Here is a 23,504-nt window from a genome sequence, read left to right as displayed (position 1 = left end):
CGAGATGATCATGTCCACTTTCCGAAGAAAGATCTTTGGTATAAAGATCGGGAGAGCCTGAAAGATAAATAAGAACCTCAGCAGAATATTCATTTTCACCACTTGGACCCTCCCCACCAGCGTTAAGTGCAGTGTATCCCACCTCCTAAGATCCTCCCTGGCCTCCTCCACCAGCTTTGTTAAGTTCCACTTATGGAGCCCCATCCATTCCCTCGTGACCTGAATCCCCAAATACCTAAACCTATCCCTCGCTACCGTAAATGGCATCCCGCTAAATTAGCCTGCTGTCCCCGCTCATTCACCGGGAATATCTCGCTTTTCCCTACATTCAGTTTGTATCCCGCCGTCCTCCAAATCTCCCCAGCAGGCCCATAATCCTTCCCATGGTCTCCAACATATCCAAAACATACAGCAAGAGGTCATCAGCTTAGAGCGACACCCAAAATCCCTCTGCACCCTCATAATCCCCCGCCACTCCGCTGACCCTCTGAGAGCCAATGGCTCTATGGCCAGCGCACACAGCAACGGTGACATTGGGTACCACTGTTTCATACCCCTGTGTAAGTCAAAGCTTTGTAGCTCATATCATACATCCTCACCCTCGCCCTTGGTGCCACATACAGCAACCATATCCATGCCACAAATCACAGCCCAAACCCAAACCTTCCCAAAACCTTGAATAAGTACCGCCACTTCACCCGATCAAATGCCTTCTCCGTGTCCATGGACACCACCACCAGAGCCCCCAACGGATTCATCACCATATTCAACGGCCTTCTTATATTACCCGCGAGCTGCCTGTCCTTCACGAAGCCTGTCTGATCTTCTGCAACTACCCCCGGACACAGTCCTCCATCCTCCCCGTCAATAACTTCGCCAATACTTTCACTTCCGTGTTCAATAGTGATATGGGCCTATACGACCCACATTCCACTGGATCATTCCCATTTTTTGTGATTAGTGTGATTACTGCCTTCGTCATCATCTCCGACAACTCCCCCTTCTCCAGTGCTTCATTATGCGCCCACAACAGATGTGGTGCCAGGTCCGTCGCGAATTCCTTGTAAAATTCCGCCGGGTTGTAAATGCAAATTCATAGCAAAAGCTAGCGCTTTTCAAGGAGACACATCCTGAGTGAGACTCATCTAGAGTGGGATTGCAACTTACTTGGTAATTTGGTGCAGTGAGGTAATCAGGAAAGGTAAGTGGAAAATCAAATTCTGCTGTTTTTCAGTTAAAAGTGCAGTGTGTAGCTTAGTGTCTGATTGGTTTAAGCTGCCCCCACCCTAATTGCTGAGTGGCAGTTATCTGTCAATCACCTGAGGCCTGTTTAGGGGCACATTGTATTCTTCTCTTTGAAGTTTAGGTATTTTTTGAGTCATCGATTAGCTGAGGTCTGCATAAAAGACAGACAGAGAGCGCACTCAGTAAGCTAGCGCTTTTCAAGGAGACACATCCTGAGTGAGACTCATCTAGAGTGGGATTGCAATTTAGTTGGTAATTTGGTGCAGTGAGGTAATTCGGTGCAGAGTGTGAGGAGGTGCTTTTTAACCCTGGTAAGTGACTGGTAAGTAGTTTTTCTTTTCTTTTCATTGTCTAATGGAGTCCTGTAAGAACAGCAATCTTCACCCATTGGGGCTGATTTGGAGCTTTGCCTCCTCCACCATCGTAATATCATTCTGAAATCTGACTTTGACAAGTAAGTAAAGTCACCATAGTCCCAGATGACCATAAGCTGCTTTCCCCTTTGAGGGGGAGTGCTGATTGGTGGTGATTCAACCTCAGGCGAGGGTCAAGGTTAAGCCTTCATAAATAACCTCAGCTGGTATGGGAATTGAACCCGCGCTGTTGGCATTCTTTTGCATCGTAAACCAGCTGTCCAGCCACCTGAGCTAAACCTCATTTAGACTGAAGCCTCATTTAGACTTGTGAATGTCGCAGAACCTCCACAGGTTACAGCAATGACACAGAGGAAGTCCTAGGGAGCTTCACCCCTCCTTCATGTTCCTCAGAGGTTGCCCAAGAGACAGATGGAAGGAAACCACAGCTCCAAGCTTGAATATGAGGGTCGGCTCTGCAGGCCAAACTTCTTGCTGAGTGATGGCATAACCTTGTTTGTCATCTGGAATGGGTCAACAAGCCGTGTGGAACAGAAAATATTGAGAAGAGGGAATCAGAAGACTTTAGTCTTCACTGAATTTGAAGTTCCCTTCTCTATTCGTGCTGTCTATATCAGTTATTTTTAAATAATTTTTTTTTCTTTAAAAAAAAAATAAATTTAGAGTACCCAATTCATTTTTCCAATTAAGGGGAAATTTAGCATGGCCAATCCACCTAGCCTGCACATCTTTGGGTTGTGGGGGCGAAACCCATGCAAACACGGGGAGAATGTGCAAACTCCACACGGACAGTGACCTAGAGCTGGGATCGAACCTGGGACCTCGGAGCCGTGAGGCAGCAGGGCTAACCCAGTGCGCCACCGTGCTGCCCCTCTTTTAAAATAATTTTTGAAAGTTATTTTCCCCAATTAAGGGCAATTTAGCATGACCAATCCACCTACCCCGCACATCTTTGGAATGTGGAGGTGAGACCCACATAGACACGGGGAGAATGTGAAAACTCGAATTTAGCATGGCCAATCCACCTACCCTGCACATCTTTGGACTGTGGGAGGAAACCAGAGCACCCAGAGCAAACCCACGTAGAGAACGTGCAATCTCCACACAGACAGCCACCCAAGGTTGGAACCGAACCCGGATGCCTGGCGCTGTGAGGCAGCACTGCTAACCACTGTGCCAGCTTGCCGCCCAATCATAAGACCATAAGAGGCCATAAGACATAGGAGCAGAATTAGGCCATTCAGCTCATCGAGTCTGCTCCGCAGTTCAATCATTTTTTTCATTTTTTAATTTTTTTATTTAGATTACCCAATTATTTTTTCCAATTAAGGGGCAATTTAGCATGACCAATCCACCTATTCTGCACATTTTTGGGTTGTGCGGGCGAAACCCACGCAGACACGGGGAGAATGTGCAAACTCCACACGGACAGTGACCCAGAGCCGGGATCGAACCTGGGACCTCAGCGCCGTGAGGCGGTTGTGCTAACCACTAGGCCACCGTGCTGCCCGCCGCAGTTCAATCATGGCTGATATTTTCTCATCCCCATTCTCCTATAACCGGTCAATCGTTTTGAAAATCTGGTCAAGATTGGTCACCAATGATTCATTCTTAGAAATAGTCTCATTTCCCCTCTTTCAGAAAGCAATTTCAGTGAGATCGTGGAGTCAGGCACCCAGGCCCAACACAATTCACACCTTTACGCAAAGCAGTTCAGATAGTAGATGCTAAGGTCACTGTTTTCCATTACTTTATTTGTCGTTTCTGCCAGTGAAATTGCTAACGGTTATATACACCTGTAAAAATGCAGTATAGAAATTACAAAGTTTCAATGGCACATTCAACCAACCACATATTAGAACATCATGTAGCTTTAAAATAAAATCAGCAAAAATGTTGATGCTTCAGTACATCCTGAAAACAGTCCCAGAATACTCAGCTCTTATTGCATTTTATTCAATGGCCTTTAGACAGAGACGCAGACTAATTTGTTTATTCATATTTTTGGAGGTTTTATCAATATAGGTCTCAGTCAACTGATAGCATCCACCACATTTTAAATTTTTAATCATGATCAATGGGAACACAGAGTTAGAAGCTCAGATCGGGGTCAAATGTAACCACTCAATTTCTCATGTTCACAGTCAGAAATGACTGTTATACTAAAATTATAGAACCGCCACTGGATAAAATAGCTCCATTTTTGATGGTTCCTCTGCCTTTGGAATATAGGCACGAACTGGATAGGCTGAACGAGCCACCACGCCTCATCACTCGATACTTTGAATATCTAACACAGCCGGCTCTGCGCTAGACTAGGATACGAGGGGAGTCTCCTTAAAATGGAAACCCTCTCACTTCCTGCTAGGAGTGGTACCTCCTGTACCACATACATGCAAAACAGTCAATGTGATTTATAGTGAAGTTATTGTGCCTGAGGCTTCTCGGAGTTGGCGTAATATGGTTTTGTACTTCAATCACATGCAGCAAATGGTTAGGTCAATGGCTAAAAATATCCTCCTAAAGCCACTCCCAAACAAGAATCCTGTGTTTTCTCGACCCTGAGGCATACTAATAACCGCAACACCCTTTAGTTTATCTCTCACATAAAAGCATTTCATTTCATACTTGGTGCAACAACGTTAAAAAAAATCAAAGTAGCTTCCATGAACACAGAATATTAAACATACTTTACACGCCCATACTTTGGGGGGGGTCAAAGTCACATGAGAACTAACATTTCCTTTTGCACAGATTTTTTTTATTTTTTTGTCAGATAATGCCATTGGCATGATTTATTATTATAGATCTGTAGAAATTATAAAGGCACAATACTTCAATGCATTAACCTCTTCAATATTGCAAGACTGCACGATATAGAAATCTCAGTGAATCCATTCTTAATTCCTTTCAAAATAAGATAAAAATATGTGTGTTCATTTAAATAGAATGTACTTCAGCCTGGAGTTACATGGGACCATAGCCCTATGGAGAGAAAAGAGTAGCAATATTAGATTAAATTTAAAAAAAATTCTTACTCAGTATACAGTAAAAATAAAAGAGCACACTTTCAGTGGCTGAGATGCTAATTACTTGCACACCGATGGAGATTAAAATCACATATCTGCAGATTTGGTGTCATATTTACAAAGCTACTTCACAGTGGAACTAACACTGCTCCAACTACTTTTCCATCTAACTACAAAAGCTCCAGATAAAGTGCAGCACGGTAGCACAAGTGGATAGCACTGTGGCTTCACAGCGCCAGGGTCCCAGGTTCGATTCCCTGCTGGGTCACTGTCTGTGCGGAGTCTGCATGTTCTCCCCGTGTCTGCGTGGGTTTCCTCCGGGTGCTCCGGTTTCCTCCCCCAAGTCCAAAGCTGTGCAGGTTAGGTGGATTGGCCATGATAAATAGCCCATAGTGACCAAGGTTAGGAGAGGTTATTGGGTTACGCGGATAGGGTGGAAGTGAGGGCTTAAGTGGGTCGGTGCAGACTCGATGGGCCGAAAGGCCTCCTTCTGCATTGTATGTTCTACAAACACATGATGGTTTGTTTCAGCAAGTTGTCACATAAAAAATGTGTAAATTTAAACATGCAAGAACAATCTAACTAATGGCAAACACAGTTAGATGACCATCTACAGCAAATAATAATAATCTTTATTGTCACAAGTAGGCTTACATCGACAGTGCAATGAAGTTACTGTTAAAAGCCCCGAGTCACCACATTCCGGCGCCTGTTCGGGTACACGGAGGGAGAATTCAGAATGTCCAAATTACCTAACATCACATCTTTTGGGAGGATATCAGAGCACCCGGAGGAAACCCACAGAAACACGGGGAGAATGTGTAGACTCCGCACCGACAGTGACCCGAGCCAGAAATCGAATCTGAGACCCTGGCGCTGTGAAGCAACAGTGCTACCCACTGTGCTACTGTATGTACAGAGTTTAGATGAATGGGAGGCAATTGTGTGTGTGTGTGTGTGTGTGCGTGTGTGTGTGTGTGTGGGGGGGGGGGGGGGTAGGTATTGGACCAGGGATACAGTCTCAGAATAATAGCTGAATCATTTTCATAGAATTTCCAGTGCAGAAGGAGGTCATTCGGCCCATCGAATCTGCACCGGCTCTTTGAAAGAGCATCCTACCCAAGCCCACACCTCCACCCTATCCCCATAACCCAGTAACCCCTCCCAACACTAAGGGAAATCTTGGACACTCAGGGCATTGCCGAGACCTGAAGATTGCGCCGGCGTGAAGAGATGGAACGTCCCGCCCATTTTGTGAAAGCTTTTCGATTTGCACTCATCAGGATAATCACAAGAATACCAATGCCGGGGAGGCAACAACTTAATATTGTACCAGAAGAGAGTGCTGTGTAGACGGCAAGTGGACTCTGATCGGTAAAGGCATTATCATGGAGAAGCCACCAGTTGATGGTGCCTGACAGTTAACTACCAAGCATTATTTGAAATGAAACCAGGCATCGTGACTTCTGGGCCGGGATTCTCCCCTAACCGGCGGGGTGGGAGGTCCCGGCATAGCGGAGTGGCGCCAACCACTCTGGCGTCGGGCCTCCCCAAAGGTGCTCCGCACCTTTAGGGGCTAGGCCCACGTCGGAGTGGTTGGCGCCATGCCGACTGGTGCCAAAACCGGCGCCAACGGCCTTTGGCTGCCGCCGTCCGGCATCGGGGCTGGCCTAAAGGCCTTTGCCGGTTCGCGCATACCCCGGTGCGTCACCGGCCGCTGACGTCACCACCGGCGCTTGCACGGTAGGGAGGTCTCTTCCGCCTCCGCCATGATGGAGGCCTTGGCGGCGGCGGAAGAAAAAGAGTGCCCCCACGGCACTGGCCCGCCGGCCCCGATCGGTGGGCCCCGATCGCGGGCCAGGCCACCATGGGGGCACCCCCCGGGGTTCGATCGCTCCCCGCCCCCCCCAGTACCCCGGGGGCCCGCTCGTGCCGCCAATCCCATCGGCACCAGAGGTGCTCCAATTCCCGCCGGCGGGAGAGGCCTGTCAGCGGCGGGACTTCGGCCCATCGCGAGCCGGAGAATCGCCGTGGAGGGCACGAGAATCGGCGTGGCGTGATTCCCGCTCCCGCCGATTCCCGGGTGGCGGAGAATTCCGGCCACGGCGAGGACGGGAGTTACGCCGGCCTGGGCGATTCCCCGACCCTGCGGGGGGTCGGAGAATTCCGCCCCTGTTTCATCAAGGTATTGAACTGAGGACTAAACCAACATATGGCTATCGTTTATCGTGTTTAGCTGATCTGCTTTTGTAGCCACCATTTATATGGCAGGTGGAAGTGGAGGAGGCGGTGTGGGAGCATGAGGAGCAGCTCACCTCATTGGTGGCTGAAGTGGGTCTGTTGGGAGAGACCCAGAAGCGGTTAAAGGAGAAGGTGGAGGACCTGAAGAATCGTTCCTAGAGACGGAATTTAATAATTGTGGGGATGCCAGAAGGCAATGAGGGAGCGGACGCTGGCATGTATGTAGCCAAGATGCTGGAGAAGGTGATGGGAGAAGGGTCTTTGATCGAACCCCTCGAGGTATGCGAGCGGGGGGGCGACCGGGAATCAGCGGGGATGGGAGGCTCAGGAACCTTGGGCGGGGGCTGCAAGACTAGCTGGGCGGGCTAGTTAACAGGAGCGCAACGAGGGGGAGATCAGGTGGTTAGTGAAGCAGAGGGGGATGGGATTGTTGCTTTGTTCAGGGGAAGGGGGTGTTGCTGACAAAGTTGTTGTTGCTGTGGTATAGTATAGGAGGGAGTGGGGATGGTAGAAACCCGAGGGTTGGCCTCGAGGGTCGTGTAGCATGAATGGGGGCTGGCCTAAGAAGGGGTAAGATTGATCGCCGGGCCGGGGGGGGGGGGGGGGGGGGGGGAGGTTCCCTCGACCAGCTGGTCACATGGAATGTGAGGGGGCTGAATGGGCCAGTTAAAAGGTTGTGTGTTTTCACACATCTGAGGAGCTTGAAGGTGGCTGTGGTCTTTTTTCAAGAAACACACTACACATGAAGATCGGGGATCAGACAAGGTTAAGGAAAGGGTGGGTAGGACAAGTCTTCCATTCAAATATCTTTCATTTTGAAGAAGGAATCCTGCAGACGCCCGAGAATTGGATGGGGAGAATCGGGAAGCCGGTGTCGGGATGCGATTCTTGCGCCCCCCCCCCCCCCCCCACCCCGGGTATTCTCCTAACCCTAACCCTAATTACTAACCCTAACTCGAACCCTAATTAATAACCCTAACCCTAACCCTAATTTTTTCATTCATTTCATTCTTTCAATTCATTTTTTCAATTAAGGGGCAATTTAGTGTGGCCAATCCACCTATTCCGCACATCTTTGGGTTGTGGGGGGTGAAACCCACGCAAACATGGCAAGAGTGTGCGAACTCCACACGGACAGTGACTCAGGGCCGGGATCGAACCTGGGTCCTCGGCGCTGTGAGGTAGCAATGCTAACCACTCCGCCATCGTGCTGCCCTTTTTGGATATAAGTCCAACATGGGGAAGAGTGAGGTCTTTCTGATCTAGGCGAGGGGGCTGGAGAGGAGTTTGGGCAAGCTGCCGTTAAGGTAATGGGCTGAGTTTCAGGTACATAGAACATAGAACATAGAACAGTACAGCACAGAACAGGCCCTTCGGCCCTCAATGTTGTGCCGAGCCATGATCACCCTACTCAAACCCACGTATCCACCCTATACCCGTAACCCAACAACCCTCCCCTTAACCTTACTTTTATTAGGACACTACGGGCAATTTAGCATGGCCAATCCACCTAACCCGCACATCTTTGGACTGTGGGAGGAAACCGGAGCACCCGGAGGAAACCCTCGCACACAGGGGGAGGACGTGCAGACTCCACACAGACAGTGACCCAGCTGGGAATCGAACCTGGGACCCTGGAGCTGTGAAGCATTTATGCTAACCACCCTGCTACCCTGCTGCCACCTTGGAGCAGCTACATGAATTGAATCTGGCTTGCTTGGTGGAGCCGATGAAGGGTGATTTCAAGAGGTAGAATGTGCTCCCATTGTTGCTGGCGGGCGGGTGCAGTCTGTGAGGATGGCGCTACTCCCGAGGTTTCTATTCGTGTTCCAGAACCTCCCCACTATTATTCCAAAGGCCTTCTTTAGGGAGATGAATGTATTAATCTCGGGTTTGTGTGGGAGGGGAAATCCCACAGGTGAAGGTGATGCTGCTGGAGCGAGGACGTGAGGTGAGTGAGGGGGGGGGGGGGGGCGGGTTGGCCCTGCCAAATTTGATGAACTACTACTGGGCAGCAAATATAGCCACGGTCAGGAAGTGGATAGTGGGGGAGAGGGTAGGTGTGGGAGCGGATGGAGGTAGCCTCTTGTAAGGACTCTAGTTTAGGGGCATTGTTGATGGTGCCTCTGCCGTTCTCGCCGGCCAGGCATTCCACAAGTCCGGTAATGGTGGTGGCCCTGAGGGTGTGGGGACAGTGACGGCAGCACCCGAGGCTGGAAGGTGCCTCGGTTTGGGCTCCGATTTACGGGAATCACAGGCTTGTTCTGTGGCTGGCTGGATGCGGGATTCTGGGAGTTCCGACGGGTGGGGTTTGAGCGGCAGGGAGACCTATTGTGGGGGCCACCTTCCCGAGCTTCTAGGGACTGGCAGAGGAATATGAGCGACTCAGCGGGAATGGGTTCCGGTACTTACTGGTGAGAAATTATGTGAGGAAATAGGTGCCATCCTTTCCTGACCTGACCAGGGTTATAGGTCAAGGTGGTGTCGAAAACAGGGGTTGGTGACGCCGGAGTGTCAGAGCTATACAAAGAATAAATGGACTGGGGTGTTAGTTATTTATTTGTTATGTGATTTCCTGTTTGTCTTCTTTTTGGTTTGGGTGTGTATGATATATATATATATATGTATATATAAATGCCTTAATAAAAACATTTAAAAAAAGGAATTTAGTCATTGTCTGAGATTTAAAAAAATAAATAATTACTTTTTACTTTATCTTTCTATATCTTTTTTCTCACTCTCTCTTACTCGCATCTTTCCCTGTCCCTTTCTGTACATGATTTGGTGTTGAATTTACTAACACTTCCTATTTTGGAATCTGCAAGTCTCCTTGAGCATTCTTCAATCTGATCAGTTAATGAAATGCACAGTTGCTTGCCCTGTTTACACCTCTCCCAGGTCTAATGTCGAGGCCAAAATGGATCATGACAAGATCCCATAGAGGATTTATGGGCAAATGTTAGTGTAATTGTGGTGAATGTAATATAGATGTATATATGTTAATTCACACTGTCTTTGTAAGCGCAGTAGCGCTATCCTACCACTGGGGGAAGTAGCACTGGGAGCACTCAGGAACTTGTACTGGGCGCCACCCTTGGCTCTGCCCACAACTCCTCCCCCTAGTGCAGTTGTATAAATACCCATGTCCAGAGTCAGCCTGGGTCACTACGAGTTCATCGACAGGTAACAGGCTGGCTCTGAAGTAAGTCGATTAAAGCCTAGGTTCACATCATAAACACGTGTCTGGTGAATTGATGGTTCTATCAGTAATGAAGGCAAATACAACACTGAGCTCAATAGGGAGATACCAAGTTAAGTGACCAAACAGGATGGGCCAAAGAGATTGGTTTTAAGAAGTATGTATCTAAACTGAATCTGGGCAAGAGTGAGGTGTTTGTGGTGCACCCGGGGGACCAAGAGGAGGGAATTGGAAGGCTCCCATTTAAGAGGGCCGAGAAGAGTTTCAGGTATCTGGGGGTGCAGGTGGCCAGGAGCTGGGGGACTCTTCACAAGCTCAATTTCACCAGGCTTGTGGAGCAGATGGAGGAGGAATTGAAAAGGTGGGATATGCTGCCACTGTCGTTGGCGGGGAGGGTGCAGTCCGTCAAAATGACGGTGCTCCCAAGGTTCTTGTTCCTGTTTCAGTGCCTGCTCATCTTCATCACCAGGGCCTTTTCAGGAGGGTGACTAGTAGCATTTTGAGCTTTGTGTGGGCGCGTGGGACTCCGAGAGTGAAGAGGGTCTTTCTGGAGCGAGGTAGAGATGGGGGGTGAGGGGGGGGGGGGGGGGGGGGGGGGGTGGCTGGCGCTGCCCAACCTTTCTAGTTATTATTGGGCGGCCAATGTGTCAATGGTGTGTAAATGGGTGATGAGGGGGGGGCAGCATGGAAAAGGATGGAGATGGAGTCCTGTGGAGGCACGAACCTGGGGGCCCTGGTAATGGCGCCGTTGCCGCTCCCTCCAACGAGGTATACCACTAGCCCGGTGGTGGCGGCGACCCTAAAAATATGGGGGCAGTGGAGGCGGCACAGAGGGGAAGTGGATGGCTTGGTGGAGGCTCCATTAAGGGGAAATCATCGGTTCGTCCCGGGTAACATCGACGGGGGATTTAGGGGGTGGTACAGGGTGGGCATTAGGAAGTTGGGGGACCTGTTTATGGGCGGGAGGTTTGCGAGCCTGGGGGAATTGGAAGAGAAGTTCGGGCTCCCCCCAGGGAACACGTTCAGGTACTTGCAGGTAAAGGCGTTTGCTAGGCGGCAGGTGGAGGGATTTCCTTTGCTGCCCTCGCAGGGGGCAAGGGACAGGGTGCTTTCGGGGGTGTGGGTCGGGGATGGGAAGGTGTCTGACATTTATAAGGTAATGCTGGAGGGGGAGGAGGCGTCAGTGGAGGAGCTGAAGGCTAAGTGGGAAGGGGAATTCGGGGAGCAGATCGAGGACGGGACTTGGGCGGATGCCTTGGAGAGGGTTAACTCTTCCTCTTCATGTGCGAGGCTTAGTCTCATTCAATTTAAGGTGCTGCATCGGGCTCACATGTCCGGGACTCGGATGAGTAGGTTCTTTGGGGGCGAAGATAGGTGTGTCAGGTGTTCGGGGAGTCCAGCGAACCATGCCCATATGTTCTGGGCATGCCCGGCACTGGAGGAATTTTGGAAGGGGGTAGCGAGGATGGTGTCGAGGGTGGTTGGATCCAGGGTCAAACCGGGGTGGGGACTCGCGATATTTGGGGTTGGGGTAGAGCCGGGAGTGCAGGAGGCGAAAGAGGCCGGTGTCCTGGCCTTTGCGTCCCTAGTAGCCCGGCGGAGGATCTTGCTGCAGTGGAAGGATGCGAGACCTCCGAGTGTGGAGACCTGGATCAGTGACATGGCGGGATTTATAAAATTGGAAAGGGTCAAATTCGCCCTGAGAGGGTCAGTACAAGGGTTCTATAAACTGTGGCAGCCTTTCTTGGACTTTCTGGCTCAGAGATAGGGAAATGGGTCAATAGCAGCAGCAACCCGGGGGGGGGGGGGAGGAGAGGGGGAGTGTTATCTATTTGTTCTACGGTTATTCAATTTAATTTGTTAACTTAATTTGTTGTTAATTTATTCTGTTGGTCATTGGGGTTTGGGGGGGTGGGGAGGGTTCGGTGTACGAGCTGTTACGGTTCTGGGGTGTTATGACTGTTATTGTTAGAGACCGTTGCTATTTTCATTACTGTTTGTTGTTGTATAAATACAACATTTTTCAATAAAAATTATTTTTAAAAAAAGAAGAATTATCTTAAAAGGGGCTTGAGGAGCCCTTCCAGAGTTTAGTGTCTGGGAAACTGAAGGTATGACTAACAATGGAGGAGCAAAGAGAATATGACAAGATGTGCAAGAGGCCAGAAATGAAACAGAATAGGAGTGAGCTGCAAATCACACAATCTCCTGACTCAGACGTAGATCACTGTTTCTTCATCGTGAGTAAACAAAGAACAAAGAACAAAGAAAGGCACAGCACAGGAACAGGCCATTCGGCCCTCCAAGCCTATGCTGTTCATGATGCCCTAACTAAAAACGAAACCTTCTGTCCTTACTCGGTCCGTATCCCTCCATTTCCTCCCTATTCGTGTTCGCATTCAGATGCCTCTTAAATGATGTTAATAAAGAACAAACAAAGAAAGGTTGGGCCAATACCCTGGCATTTCCTCAGTGGAGGGCTATCATGACAGGACTGCAACACTTCAAGCAAAAAAAAAGGACCATCATGCTTTCTCAGAGCAGATGAGGATGGACAATAAATATAACAGTGCCACATATCCCAAGAATATAGATGTATGTATTTAAAAACACAGCTAAGCTCCAGGGGCATTAACCTTGGGAAAGTCTCTCACCCGCCCGCTAAGCAGGGTAGCCACGGTTAAAGTGTGACAGTGCAGAACATTGAGCAATTCTTATGTCCACAGGTATAAATAGAAACTAATCTGCTTCGTGCCATTGCTCAGTGATTTACCACAAATGATATTAGGCGGGATTCTCCTCTACCCAGTGGGGCGAGGGGCCCCAGCGTCGAGGAGTGGCGTGAACCACTCTGGCGTCGGGCCGCCCCAAAGGTGCGGAATCCTCCGCACGTCAGGGGCTAGGCCGGCCCCAGAGTGGTTTGCGTCGCGCTGACCGGCGGGGAAGGGGCTTCGCGCCACGCCAACCGGTGCCGAAGGGCCTCCGCCGGCCGGCACGAGTTGGCGCATGCGTGGGAGCGCCAGCGTGCGCTGGCGTTATCGCAGTGCAAGCGCAGAGGGGTTCGTCTCTGCACCGGCCATGGCAGACTGGTACAGCTGCCGGTGTGGAAGAATAGAGTGCCCCTACGGCACAAGCCCGCCCGCGGATCAGTGGCCCCCGATCGCGGGCCAGGCCACTGTGGGGGCACCTCCCGGGGCCTAATCCCCCCGCGCCCCCCCGAGGACCCCTGAGGCTGCCCGCGCAGCCAGTTCCCGCCAGCAAATACCTGGTGTATTTTACGCCGGCGGGACCGGAGAATCGCCGGGGGGGCCGCTGCTAGCGGCCGCCGACCGGCGCAGCGTGATTCCCGCCCCTGCCAAATCTCCGGCGCTGGAGAATTCGGCAGCCGGCAGGGGCGGGATTCACGCCGCCCCCCGCCTTCCCGCCAATTATATCTGATCTGCCACAGGTTCAAGCCTGAATCGTTACTCTAAGCCCATGGTCAATACGCGAGTCTTAACGCCATTAAGGCATGTTCAGATACACTTTTAAAGAGAGTTAGAACATGCGCTGGATACCTTGAAACAGTTACAATCTCTGCAGAACATTCCAAACAGGATGTTGACCAGTAGGGCGACACAAATAATGAACTGAACGGCACTGGTCACCAGCAAGATGGAGAATAACCTGACATGCCAAGGGATCACATTTTCAGGCTCCAGACACTTGATCCATAAATTGGGATCACTCAGGTAATTCCTGTCAAAGAAACAAATTGAATAAGGTAGCAAATCTATACATAAAGACGCCACGACGGTTAAAATACGCTGGTCAAAAGAACATTTTTGAAAAAGGAAATTCAGCAATAATTCCCAATCCTGAAGATTTACCATTCAAAACTCGGATAATGGAAACTTATAATGTTACGTTATGATGGCTTTTGTAAATCAAATCTCATGCATTCATTCTCAATTGGAGCCAAGTTACTCGTTTACCACAAACCTAACCTGAAGCAGAGCTCTTACCCCTTGTAAAATGGATGTCTCCACTCTCCCAACTGTGTCACACGGCATAATGGACCAACATCTAACGCTACAGATGACACAATGAAACCATATGCAGATCCAATCACTCCAAGCACAGTGAAAATTAATGTGCAGAGCTAGAACGAGACAGGAAAGAAAACAAATTTAACCTCTAAGCGTGGAATGAAACAAATGTAGTTAACATGCTCACTGGAAATGCGCTTAAAAGGAAAATTTCATGGGTAGAGAAGCAAACAAGGACGGTGTGGATATGTCACTGGACCCGTAAGTCAGAGACCGAAATGAGTTGGTCGTGCTCGCATCAATGAGTTTGAAGGTTATGGGGTTAAGTCCAATCCAGGCCACAAAAATCCAGGCGAACACTCTTCTGTGGTGCCGAGGGAAAGCTGCACGTTCCGAAGCGCTGACTTTTGGAGGAGACGTTAAACCAGGGTCCTCTCTTCTCTTCCAAGTGGACTGAAAATCTTCTAAGACATGGGACGCGATTCAGCGGACAAATGTTCAAGTCCACTTTTGGCACATTTAGTGGGGGTGTTTGTCACGACTGCAGCACTGACAGACACCCCGTTATTCAACGGCATTTTGCCCTTTTGTTTGGCCGCGGGGAGACCCGACGCCGCACTTATTTCCTGCTGGTGAGTTGATCTCGCCAGCAGGAACAGTAGGACCAGTAGCCCCGATCTCCCCCCCCCCCCCCCCCCCGCTTTATCACACCCCCTCACTTCCCCAACCTTGTCGAGGCCCCAGTGAAACCGCCCCTCATCTCCCCTCCAATTGGCAAACCCCCCTCCCCCGGCCCAATCCCTGGCAGTGCCCACCTAGCACCTGGGCCCTGGGTGGCACTACCAGGTTGCTAGGCTGGTAGTGCCAAGGTGCCAAGATGCCCAGGTGCAGCACGTGTGTCAGGCTACCATCCTGCCCTCTCCCTGATCACCCGGGGATCTCTAAAGCCCTGTGAGACCCCTCGAGTTGCCATTACGCCTGGTCCATGTTTGAGGTCTCACAGGCGCAGCTGTTGAGCCTGGGTGCTCCAGGCGGAGTGAGTCGGGTGGCTCGCGATTGGCTTGGCGCCCAGCATGCAGCCCGATTTGGGGCTCTCACATGATTCACCCGTGCCAGGCGCAATAGGGTTGCTGAATCACGCCCATGACTTAAAGGTGAGCAGGGGAGTTAACATCGAACATACAGTGCAGAAGGAGGCCATTCGACCCATTGAGTCTGCACCGACCCACTTAAGCCCTCACTTCCACCATATCCCCGTAACCCAATAACCCCTCCGAACCTATTTTGACACGTAGGGCAATTTAGCATGGCCAATCCACCTAACCTGCACGCATTTGAACTGTGGGAGGAAACCGGAGCACCCGGAGGAAACCCACGCACACACGGGGAGAACGTGCAGACTCCGCACAGACGTGACCCAGCTGGGAATCGAACCTCGGACCCTGGCGCTGTGAAGCCACAGTGCTATCCACTTGTGCTACCGTGCTGCTGGGAAAAGTAGTAGCATGGATAGAGGATTGGTTAGTTAATAGAAAGCGAAGGGTGGGGATTAATGGGTGTTTCTCTGGTTGGCAATCAAGAGCTAGTGGTGTCCCTCAGGGATCAGTGTTGGACCCAGATTTGGAGTCAGGGACCAAGTACAATGTGTCCAAAGTTGCAGACGACACTAAGATGAGTGGTAAAGCAAAAAGTGCAGAGGATACTGGAAGTCTGCAGAGGGATTTGGATAGGTTAAGTGAATGGGCTAGGGTATGGCAGATGGAATACAATGTTGACAAATGTGAGGTTATCCATTTCGGTAGGAATAACAGCAAAAGGGATTATTATCTAAATGATAAAATACTAAAACATGCTGCTGTGCAGAGAGACCTGGGTGTGCTAGTGCATGAGTCGCAAAAAGTTGGTTTGCAGGTGCAACAGTTGATTAAGAAGGCGAAAGGGGTTTTGTCCTTCATTGCTAGAGGGATGGAGTTTAAGACTAGGGATGTTATGCTGCAACTGTATAAGGTGTTAGTGAGGCCACACCTGGAGTATTGATGGTCTCCTTACCTGAGAAAGGACGTATTGGCGCAGGAGGGTGCGCAGAGGAGATTCACTAGGTTAATCCCAGAGTTGAGGGGGTTGGGTTACGAGGAGAGGTTGAGTAGACTAGGACTGTACTCGTTGGAATTTAGAAGGATGCAGGGGGGGTGGGGGGGTGGGGGGGATCTTATAGAACCATATAAATTATGAAGGGACTAGATAGGATAGATGCGGGCAAGTTGTTTTCACTGGCGGGTGAAAGCAGAACTAGGGGGCATTGCCTCAAAATAAGGGGAAGTAGATTTAGGACTCAGTTTAGGAGGAATTTCTTCACTCAAAGGGTTGTGAATCTATGGAATTCCTTGCCCAGTGAAGCAGTTGAGGCTCCTTCATTCAACGTTTTCAAGATAAAGATAGATAGTTTTTTGAAGAAGAAAGAAATAAAGGGTTATAGCGTTCAGGTGGCAAAGTGGAGCTGAGTCCACAAAAGATCAGCCATGATCTCATTGAATGGCGGAGCAGGCTCGAAGGGCCAGATGGCCGACTCCTGCTCCTAGTTCTTATGTTCTTATTATGTTCTCTGATCAATATTTATAGCTCAATCAACATCACAAAAAATGCTTCTTGTCTCATTATTACCTTGCTGATTGTGGGACCTTGCTGTGAACACATTGGCTTCTGCATTACATTACAACAGTGGGGGCACCTTGGTGGCGCAGTGGTTAGCTGAGGACCCAGGTTCTATCCCAATCCCGGGTCAATTCCCATGTGGAGTTTGCACATTCCCCGCATGTCTGTGCGGACTCACCCCCACAACCCAAAAAGATGCCCATTGGCCAAGCTAAATTGCCCTTTAAAAAATATACATTACAAGAGCGATTTTGCTTCAAAAGTAACTCATTGAGATATTGTGTGGCTGTGAAAGTTGCTATATAAATGAAAATCTTTTATTTTTTCCATCAAAGACAGGTGTTTAATCCCATCATGGGATAGAGGGAAGGGCCATTGTGGTCAGCAGCTCCAGTCTCCGCCCCACTCTGCCTTTCAGCACTCCCCCTTCCAGGCCCCCCCAGCCTTATCGCCTCCCCCTCACTCCCCCAACCTTGTTGAGGCTTCCGTGAACCAACCCCCGCTCGTCCCCCCCCCCCCCCCCCCCCCCTCAATTGTTGGGTCTGGGAGCCCTGTGGCTGGATGAGGTGAGGAGATTGTGGGCATGTTTGGTTGGAGAGAGATGACCCTGGATGGTGGGGTCCGTGTTGTCAGCAATGTTGGGTCCTGGTTGTTGAACTGAAGATGCTGGACAAAGGAGGGAATATTCACAGGCAGAGGGGCTAGTTGGATGTGGTCGGATGGCAGGTCCAGGATGATAGTCAGATAGCTGAATATTTGGTGGGGGGGGGGGGGGGGCTCACAGAAGCAGGCTCCACAGGTGACTAGGATAATGGAGGGGTCAGGATGGCCATGGGAACGGTACACGCGTCGGCACTGAGGGAAGAGAAGACATGTGGAAGTGGATCGTGATAGGGGTCAGGGTAACGGGGGAAGTTCAAAGGTGACAGAGGGGAGAGGAATACTGGGTGGGTCCAGGATGATGGGGGGGGGGGGGGGGGGGGGGGAGGTTGGTGGGTGACAGGGAGATGCTAGAAGGTGGTGAAGCAAGTCTTAGAACTGACACACACCATTGGTCCGGTAACAACAAGGCATGAAAATTGATTTAAAATTGCGATACCTTGAAGTGGGAGAAGTGTCTTTTCAGATGGGTGGAGGAATGGTCAGCATAATTGGCCAAATAAAATGAGACCTCCATCCTCCTGGATGAATGATCACGACTTGCCAGAGCCCATGTGGTTAGTCTTTCTATGGTGCCAAGGGAATGGCCTCTCGATAGACTCTTGAAGGTTACCCACACATGGCTCTCATCACCCTGGTCAAGGAGCAATGTCTCCATGTGCAGTCTTCGATGAGAGAAACATCCATTTCTGGTCCTTGGAGATGTCCTTCATCTGGAAAGGGTGGGGGCACCATGTCTAGACAAAGGCCAGGCACAGGATTTGGCTCTGGCTTGGTGGTTCTGAGATGGAGGCAAACCTGTAAAATATATGCTCACTAGATGTATTATTTAATTTGTTCACAGATCCACTGAGATGTAGATGGTGCAGGCTCTGGACAACCCTGTCTTTGTACCGGTTCTCACCCACAGGAGGAGAAGGAGGGTTAGTTACAGGTTGGCACAAGGCCAGGAGGAGCAAGGGCCTGTGTAGCTAGAGGCAGCAAGGCCTTTAGAAGGTCAGGATGCTGGCAAACAGTGTCTGTGTCAACAGCTAGCAATGGCCCGACCTTGAATCTATTGCCGGCGCTGGAGTTATCTACAGATGAGTTAAAGACGATGCCAGGGGAGCATTTGAATGTCCTGAATGTGGTTGCTCACTTCTGCCAACCTCTCCATGATGGCCTGTGGGCGTAAAGACTTGGAGGGAACCCTGTTCCTGTGACATAGGTTATATCTGGGGATCCCGAGGGAACTGTGCACCGTCTCCCAGATAGTGACACACAAGTGCCTATGGAAGGTGACAGATGCCCTGTTTAGGACAGCACACCAATTTGATCAATTCCGTCTGGATCCTGAAAGGCAGGCTGAAAGGGTGTTTGGATTTGTAGCAATCTCAGGTTCCCTCCAAGTGCAAGGTGCAATTGACTGTACACGTGTGGCCCTGAGAGCTCCCAGGCAGCAGTCAGTAACATCGATCAATAGAAAAGGATGCCATCCTTTGAATGTGTAGCTGATTTGTGATCCCAGATGATAAAGTCCTGTATGTTTTGCTCGATTCCCAGCAAACCCACACAATGCCTACATTCTGACCCATTTCCTGGTGCCACAGCCTTTTGAAGGATCTCAGTGATTGCAGGGATTGCAAACAAATGAAACATGGCTGTTGATGCTAGTTAATCATCTGCAGGGTGCTTCTGAGAAGTGCTACAATGATGCACATGTCTTTGCCAGGTCTGTGATTGAACAGATAATAGGCCTCCTAAAGGTGAGGTTTTGAGATTTGGATCCAGCTCAGGTGCAGATGGACCCTCCTGGAGTGCAGCAGATCAGTCATCCTCTTGCGATGCTGTTGGACGTCTGGGGCGGGATTCTCCGACCCCTGCCGGGTTGGAGAATCGTCGGGGGGGACGGCATGAATCCCGCCCCCCCCGGCTGCCATGTTCTCCGCCGCCGGGGATTTGGTGGGGAGGGAATTGCGCCGCGCCGGTCAGCGGCCGCAGGCAGCCCCCCCCCCTCGCCCCGGCGATTCTCCGGCCCGCGATGTGCCGAGTGGCTGCCCATTTTCGGCCAGTCCCGCTGGCGTATATTACACCAGGTATTTGCCGGCGAGGCCTGGCTGCACGGGCGGCCCCCGGGGTCCTCGGGGGGGGGGGGGGGGGGGGGGCGCGGGCGGATCTGGCCCCGGGAGGTGCCCCCATGGTGGCCTAGCCAGCGATCGGGGCCCACCAATCCACGGACAGGCCTGTGCTGTGGGGGCACTCTATTCTTCTGCGACGGCCGCTGGGGTCCTCTGCGATGGCCGACACGGAGATGAACCCCCCCCTGCGTGTTCACTGGGATGACGCCAGCAAATGCTGGCGCTCCCGCGCATGCGCCAACTCACGCCGGCCGGCAGGAGGCCTTTCAAGACCGGTTGGCATGGCGCCAAGCCCCTTCCGCACCCGCCGGTGGGGCACAAACCACTCCGGCGCCGGCCTAGCCCCTGAAGGTGCGGAGGATTCCGCACCTTTGGGGCGGCCTGACGCGGAGTGGTTCACGCAACTACTTCACGCCGGAGTGCCCGCCCCGCCGATTCCAGCAGAATCCCGCCCTTCTATGCTGGGCCCCATGGGTGCAGACCTCTGCTGTGACCGCCTTCCTAGCCACCAGGTCAGATAGGAGGCCTTCCCCCTGCTATTCCTGGGAAATCACCACTTGCCTTCCTGGATTTCCAGGAAGAGAATCTCCAGGGAGCCTTCGCTGGACCGAGGGCCCACATGCTGCTTTCTTTCCTGGAACATCCAGACTGTGGCAGAATCAGGAGGTCCTGACCTGGAGTCAGGGAAGAGCCATCCCGCTGCCCTTTCAAGATGGCGCCCGGACCTTGGACTCCATGAGGTAAGGGCAGGGACGGCGAATGCCTGCCCGCCACCATCATGAGATTCGCTGTGCTCGGCATGGAGGTGCAGGCAATAAGCTGAGCTGCACAAGATTACACATGGTCAGCTGGTGTACCCCCCCAGCCCTCCCCACCACCCCCTGCAGAAATCATTCTGACTCCACGTCCACCATCAAACCTTGACTTCAAAATAGAAGATTCCGCCCATAAAGACCATGAAACCAATGGGCGGTTGCAAAGCCCATCTGGTTCATCCTGCAGGGAAGGAAATCTGCCATCCTTACCTGACCTGGTCTTCATGTGACTCCAGACCCACAGCAAGGAGGTTGGCCCTTAACTGTCCTCTGAAATGGTCAAACATGATACTTGGTGACTCAACACCAAATTCTCAAGGGCTATTAGGGATGGACAATGAATGCTGGCCTTTCCATGAATTAATAAAAGAAGAAATAAATGGCCATATGGTAGCACGGTGAGTATCGCTGAAAAAAAAAATTTTGTCGAAGCTTTTCATCATACACTCATCAGGACGATCACAAGAATACCAGTGTCCAGGGAAACAACGGGCTGAATTCTCCGCCGTCAAGATGTTCCGTTTTGCCTGCAGCTCACAGGTTTCCGAGGGTGTGGAGATGTCATACAATGGGAAACCCCATTGACCAGCCAGCGAAACGGAGAATCCCGATGGCGTGCTGAACCAGAAATCTGGCGCGGCGGGACGGAGAAACCCGCCCTCAACTTTGTGTTGCATGAAAATAGAGTGTTGATTGATTGGCAAATGGACTCTAATTGGTAGAGGCATTGCCATGAATAAAATAAGTGAAGGGGGCAAGGAGTCACAGAATGAAGTTGACTGAAACCACTAGGCAAGCGGCTTGTCATGAGAACTTGGAGGTGACTCTTTCATAATATTTCCGCACTTTTAACACAATTTTCCGATTTGTTTTTTTTATCTTATCACACCTTTCGTTGGTGCAGCATTTCTAATGCTCTATTTCTGTTTGTCTCAGCCTTTACCATCACTTGGTTACAGCAAAGGTAAACATTTTATGAGGTTAAAACTAGAGACGGGTCATTCAAGGGTGAAGCCAGGACGGCACGGTGGCGCAGTGGTTATCACTGCTGCCTCACGGCGCTGAATACCCAGGTTCGAAATCGGGCCCAGGTCACTGTCCCTGTAGAGTTTGCACATTCTCCCTGCGTCTGCGTGGGTTTCACCCCCAAAACCCAAAGATGCGCAGGTTAGGTGGATTGCCCACACTAAATTTCCCCTTAATTGGAAAAAAATAATTGGGTACTCTAAATTTAGTATTAAAAAAAAGAAATTGTTAAACTGGGTAGATAGACTTTTGTTCAGCAAGGTTATTGGAACCAAAACAGGTCCATGTTTAGAATGCAGAGCAGCCATAACGCAATTGAGGGCTGAGTGGTCAATCCTTCTACTTAAGGTATATTCAATGCGCTCTTTTCAGTTCATCATTTCTGTTCATTCACAGAGCATGGGCTGTTCTCTTTACAACAGAGGTGGCTGAGGGGTGACTGGATTGAGGTCCACCTAACTGTGAGGGGCCGAGACATGGTCGACATTGTCACTTGTTTCCCCGAGTGGAGAGTTGCCGGGGAGGCCGCTGCCAACGGCCCCCGACCGGTGCGGCGCAATCCCCGACCCTGCCCAAAATCCGGCGCCGGAGAATTCGGCAGCCGGCGTCGGAGCGGCGGGGCGGGATTCATGCCGTCCCCGTCCCCCCCCGGCGATTCTCCGACCCACAGTGGTTCTACAGTTCTATGCTTCTTTTGCCAGCAAAGCCAATATTTATGGCCATCCCTTGAGAAAGTGCTGACGAGTCACCGTCTAGAATAGCACTGAATACCTTCGAGGCCACTTCAGTTAAGAGTGGCTGTTTGCTCGAGACAGACTAGGTAAGGATGACAAATATCCTTCTCTAAAGGACATTAGTGAACCAGATGGTGATTTAACGGTAATCCAGTAATTGAATTTAAATTCACTTGTTGCTACAGTGGAGATTTGACTTGTATCTCTGAATCATTACCTCAGGCATCCGGACCATGAGTCCAGCAGCAGAACCACCATATTATTATACCCCCGTCCCTTGTGCATCTCTCTCTTTGCCTTTCTCACCACTCCCCTTATGAGTTTGGATCTCTTTTCTTGCTTTGCTTGATCTCTGCAGCAAATATTTTCACAGTACAATTCTGGGTAAAGATCCCTCATTCAGAACGCTCACCAAGATCTTTGGAAACCAACTCCCGTACCTATCAGTCTTTTCTGTGACTTATTTCTTGGTCTTCACCCTGGGTTTCTGGATTACTACCCCAGTGACAATGCCACTAAACCACCTTTCTTAAGGAGGGACTTACCGATGTTGGAAGCAGTTTTGAGAAGATGCACAAGGCTGATTCGTGGCATGAAGAGGTTGCCAGATGAGGAAAGGTTGAGCAGGTTGGGCCTATACTCACTGATGTTTAGACAAATTAGATGTGATCTTTGAATATACTCAAGGCTGAGTTAGACAGATTTTTCATTGGCAAGTAAGTCAAGCTTTACTGGGGTCAGGGAGGAAAGTGGACTAAAGGTCACATCAGATCAACCATGACCTCATTGACTAGCGGAGTTGGCTTGAGGGGCTGAATGGTTTAATTCCTGCTCCAAATTTCTATGTCCTTGTGTGAATGACAAAAATGGCAAATAGCCAGGAGAACTTTAAATAACTTCAGGAGGACATAAAAAAAGGTCAACAAGATAATTAAAGAGGTAGCGGACACAATTTAATGTGGAGAGGTGTGAGTAAAGTTGCTGAAGGATGTGAATACATATGAATAGGTGGGTGTGCAAATATGTAATTCACAAAAAGGACAAAGGAAATTTGTATTTCCTGAATGGGGCACTGTGTAAAAAGTTATGATATGATAATTACTTTGCAAGGCCACAGTTTGAGCAATTTTTCCAATTTTGAGCATTCCCTTATACAGAGAACATTAAAGATTTCACTCAGCTGATTCCAGGCCTAAAATCTGCTTGTATCGACAGACTTCAATTAGAATTATTTCCACAGGAGCAGAGAAGGTTAAGAGGAGAATAAGTAGGATTTGTTAAAATTCAAAGGACGTTGATAAGGTGAATAGGGATAGGTTATTTTCTCAGGCTGGAGGGCAGCACTGGATAGCACTGCTGCCTCACGGCGCCGAGGTCCCAGATT

The 23,504-nt window shown here is 50.2% G+C and overlaps 1 protein-coding gene across 2 annotated transcripts in view; it reads right to left on the bottom strand.

The window, feature by feature from the left end:
- Positions 1–4,358: 4,358 nt before the first annotated feature.
- The window catches only part of LOC119976777 (transmembrane 4 L6 family member 4-like), a 33,902-nt gene continuing 14,756 nt past the window's right edge, over positions 4,359–23,504 (bottom strand). For both annotated transcript variants that reach the window (XM_038817545.1, XM_038817546.1), the window contains 3 exons: positions 14,093–14,229; positions 13,646–13,826; positions 4,359–4,604 (listed from right to left, as the gene is read on the bottom strand). In XM_038817545.1, the coding sequence (XP_038673473.1) occupies positions 4,587–4,604; positions 13,646–13,826; positions 14,093–14,229 (336 nt within the window). In that variant the 3' untranslated portion in view covers positions 4,359–4,586. The remainder of the gene's footprint in view (positions 4,605–13,645; positions 13,827–14,092; positions 14,230–23,504) is intronic.

The sequence above is a fragment of the Scyliorhinus canicula genome, chromosome 13 (assembly GCF_902713615.1).
Source record: "Scyliorhinus canicula chromosome 13, sScyCan1.1, whole genome shotgun sequence".
Classification (NCBI taxonomy): domain Eukaryota; kingdom Metazoa; phylum Chordata; class Chondrichthyes; order Carcharhiniformes; family Scyliorhinidae; genus Scyliorhinus; species Scyliorhinus canicula.
Note: the sequence above shows the minus strand (reverse complement) of the source record. Positions and strands in the feature narration are given on the sequence as shown.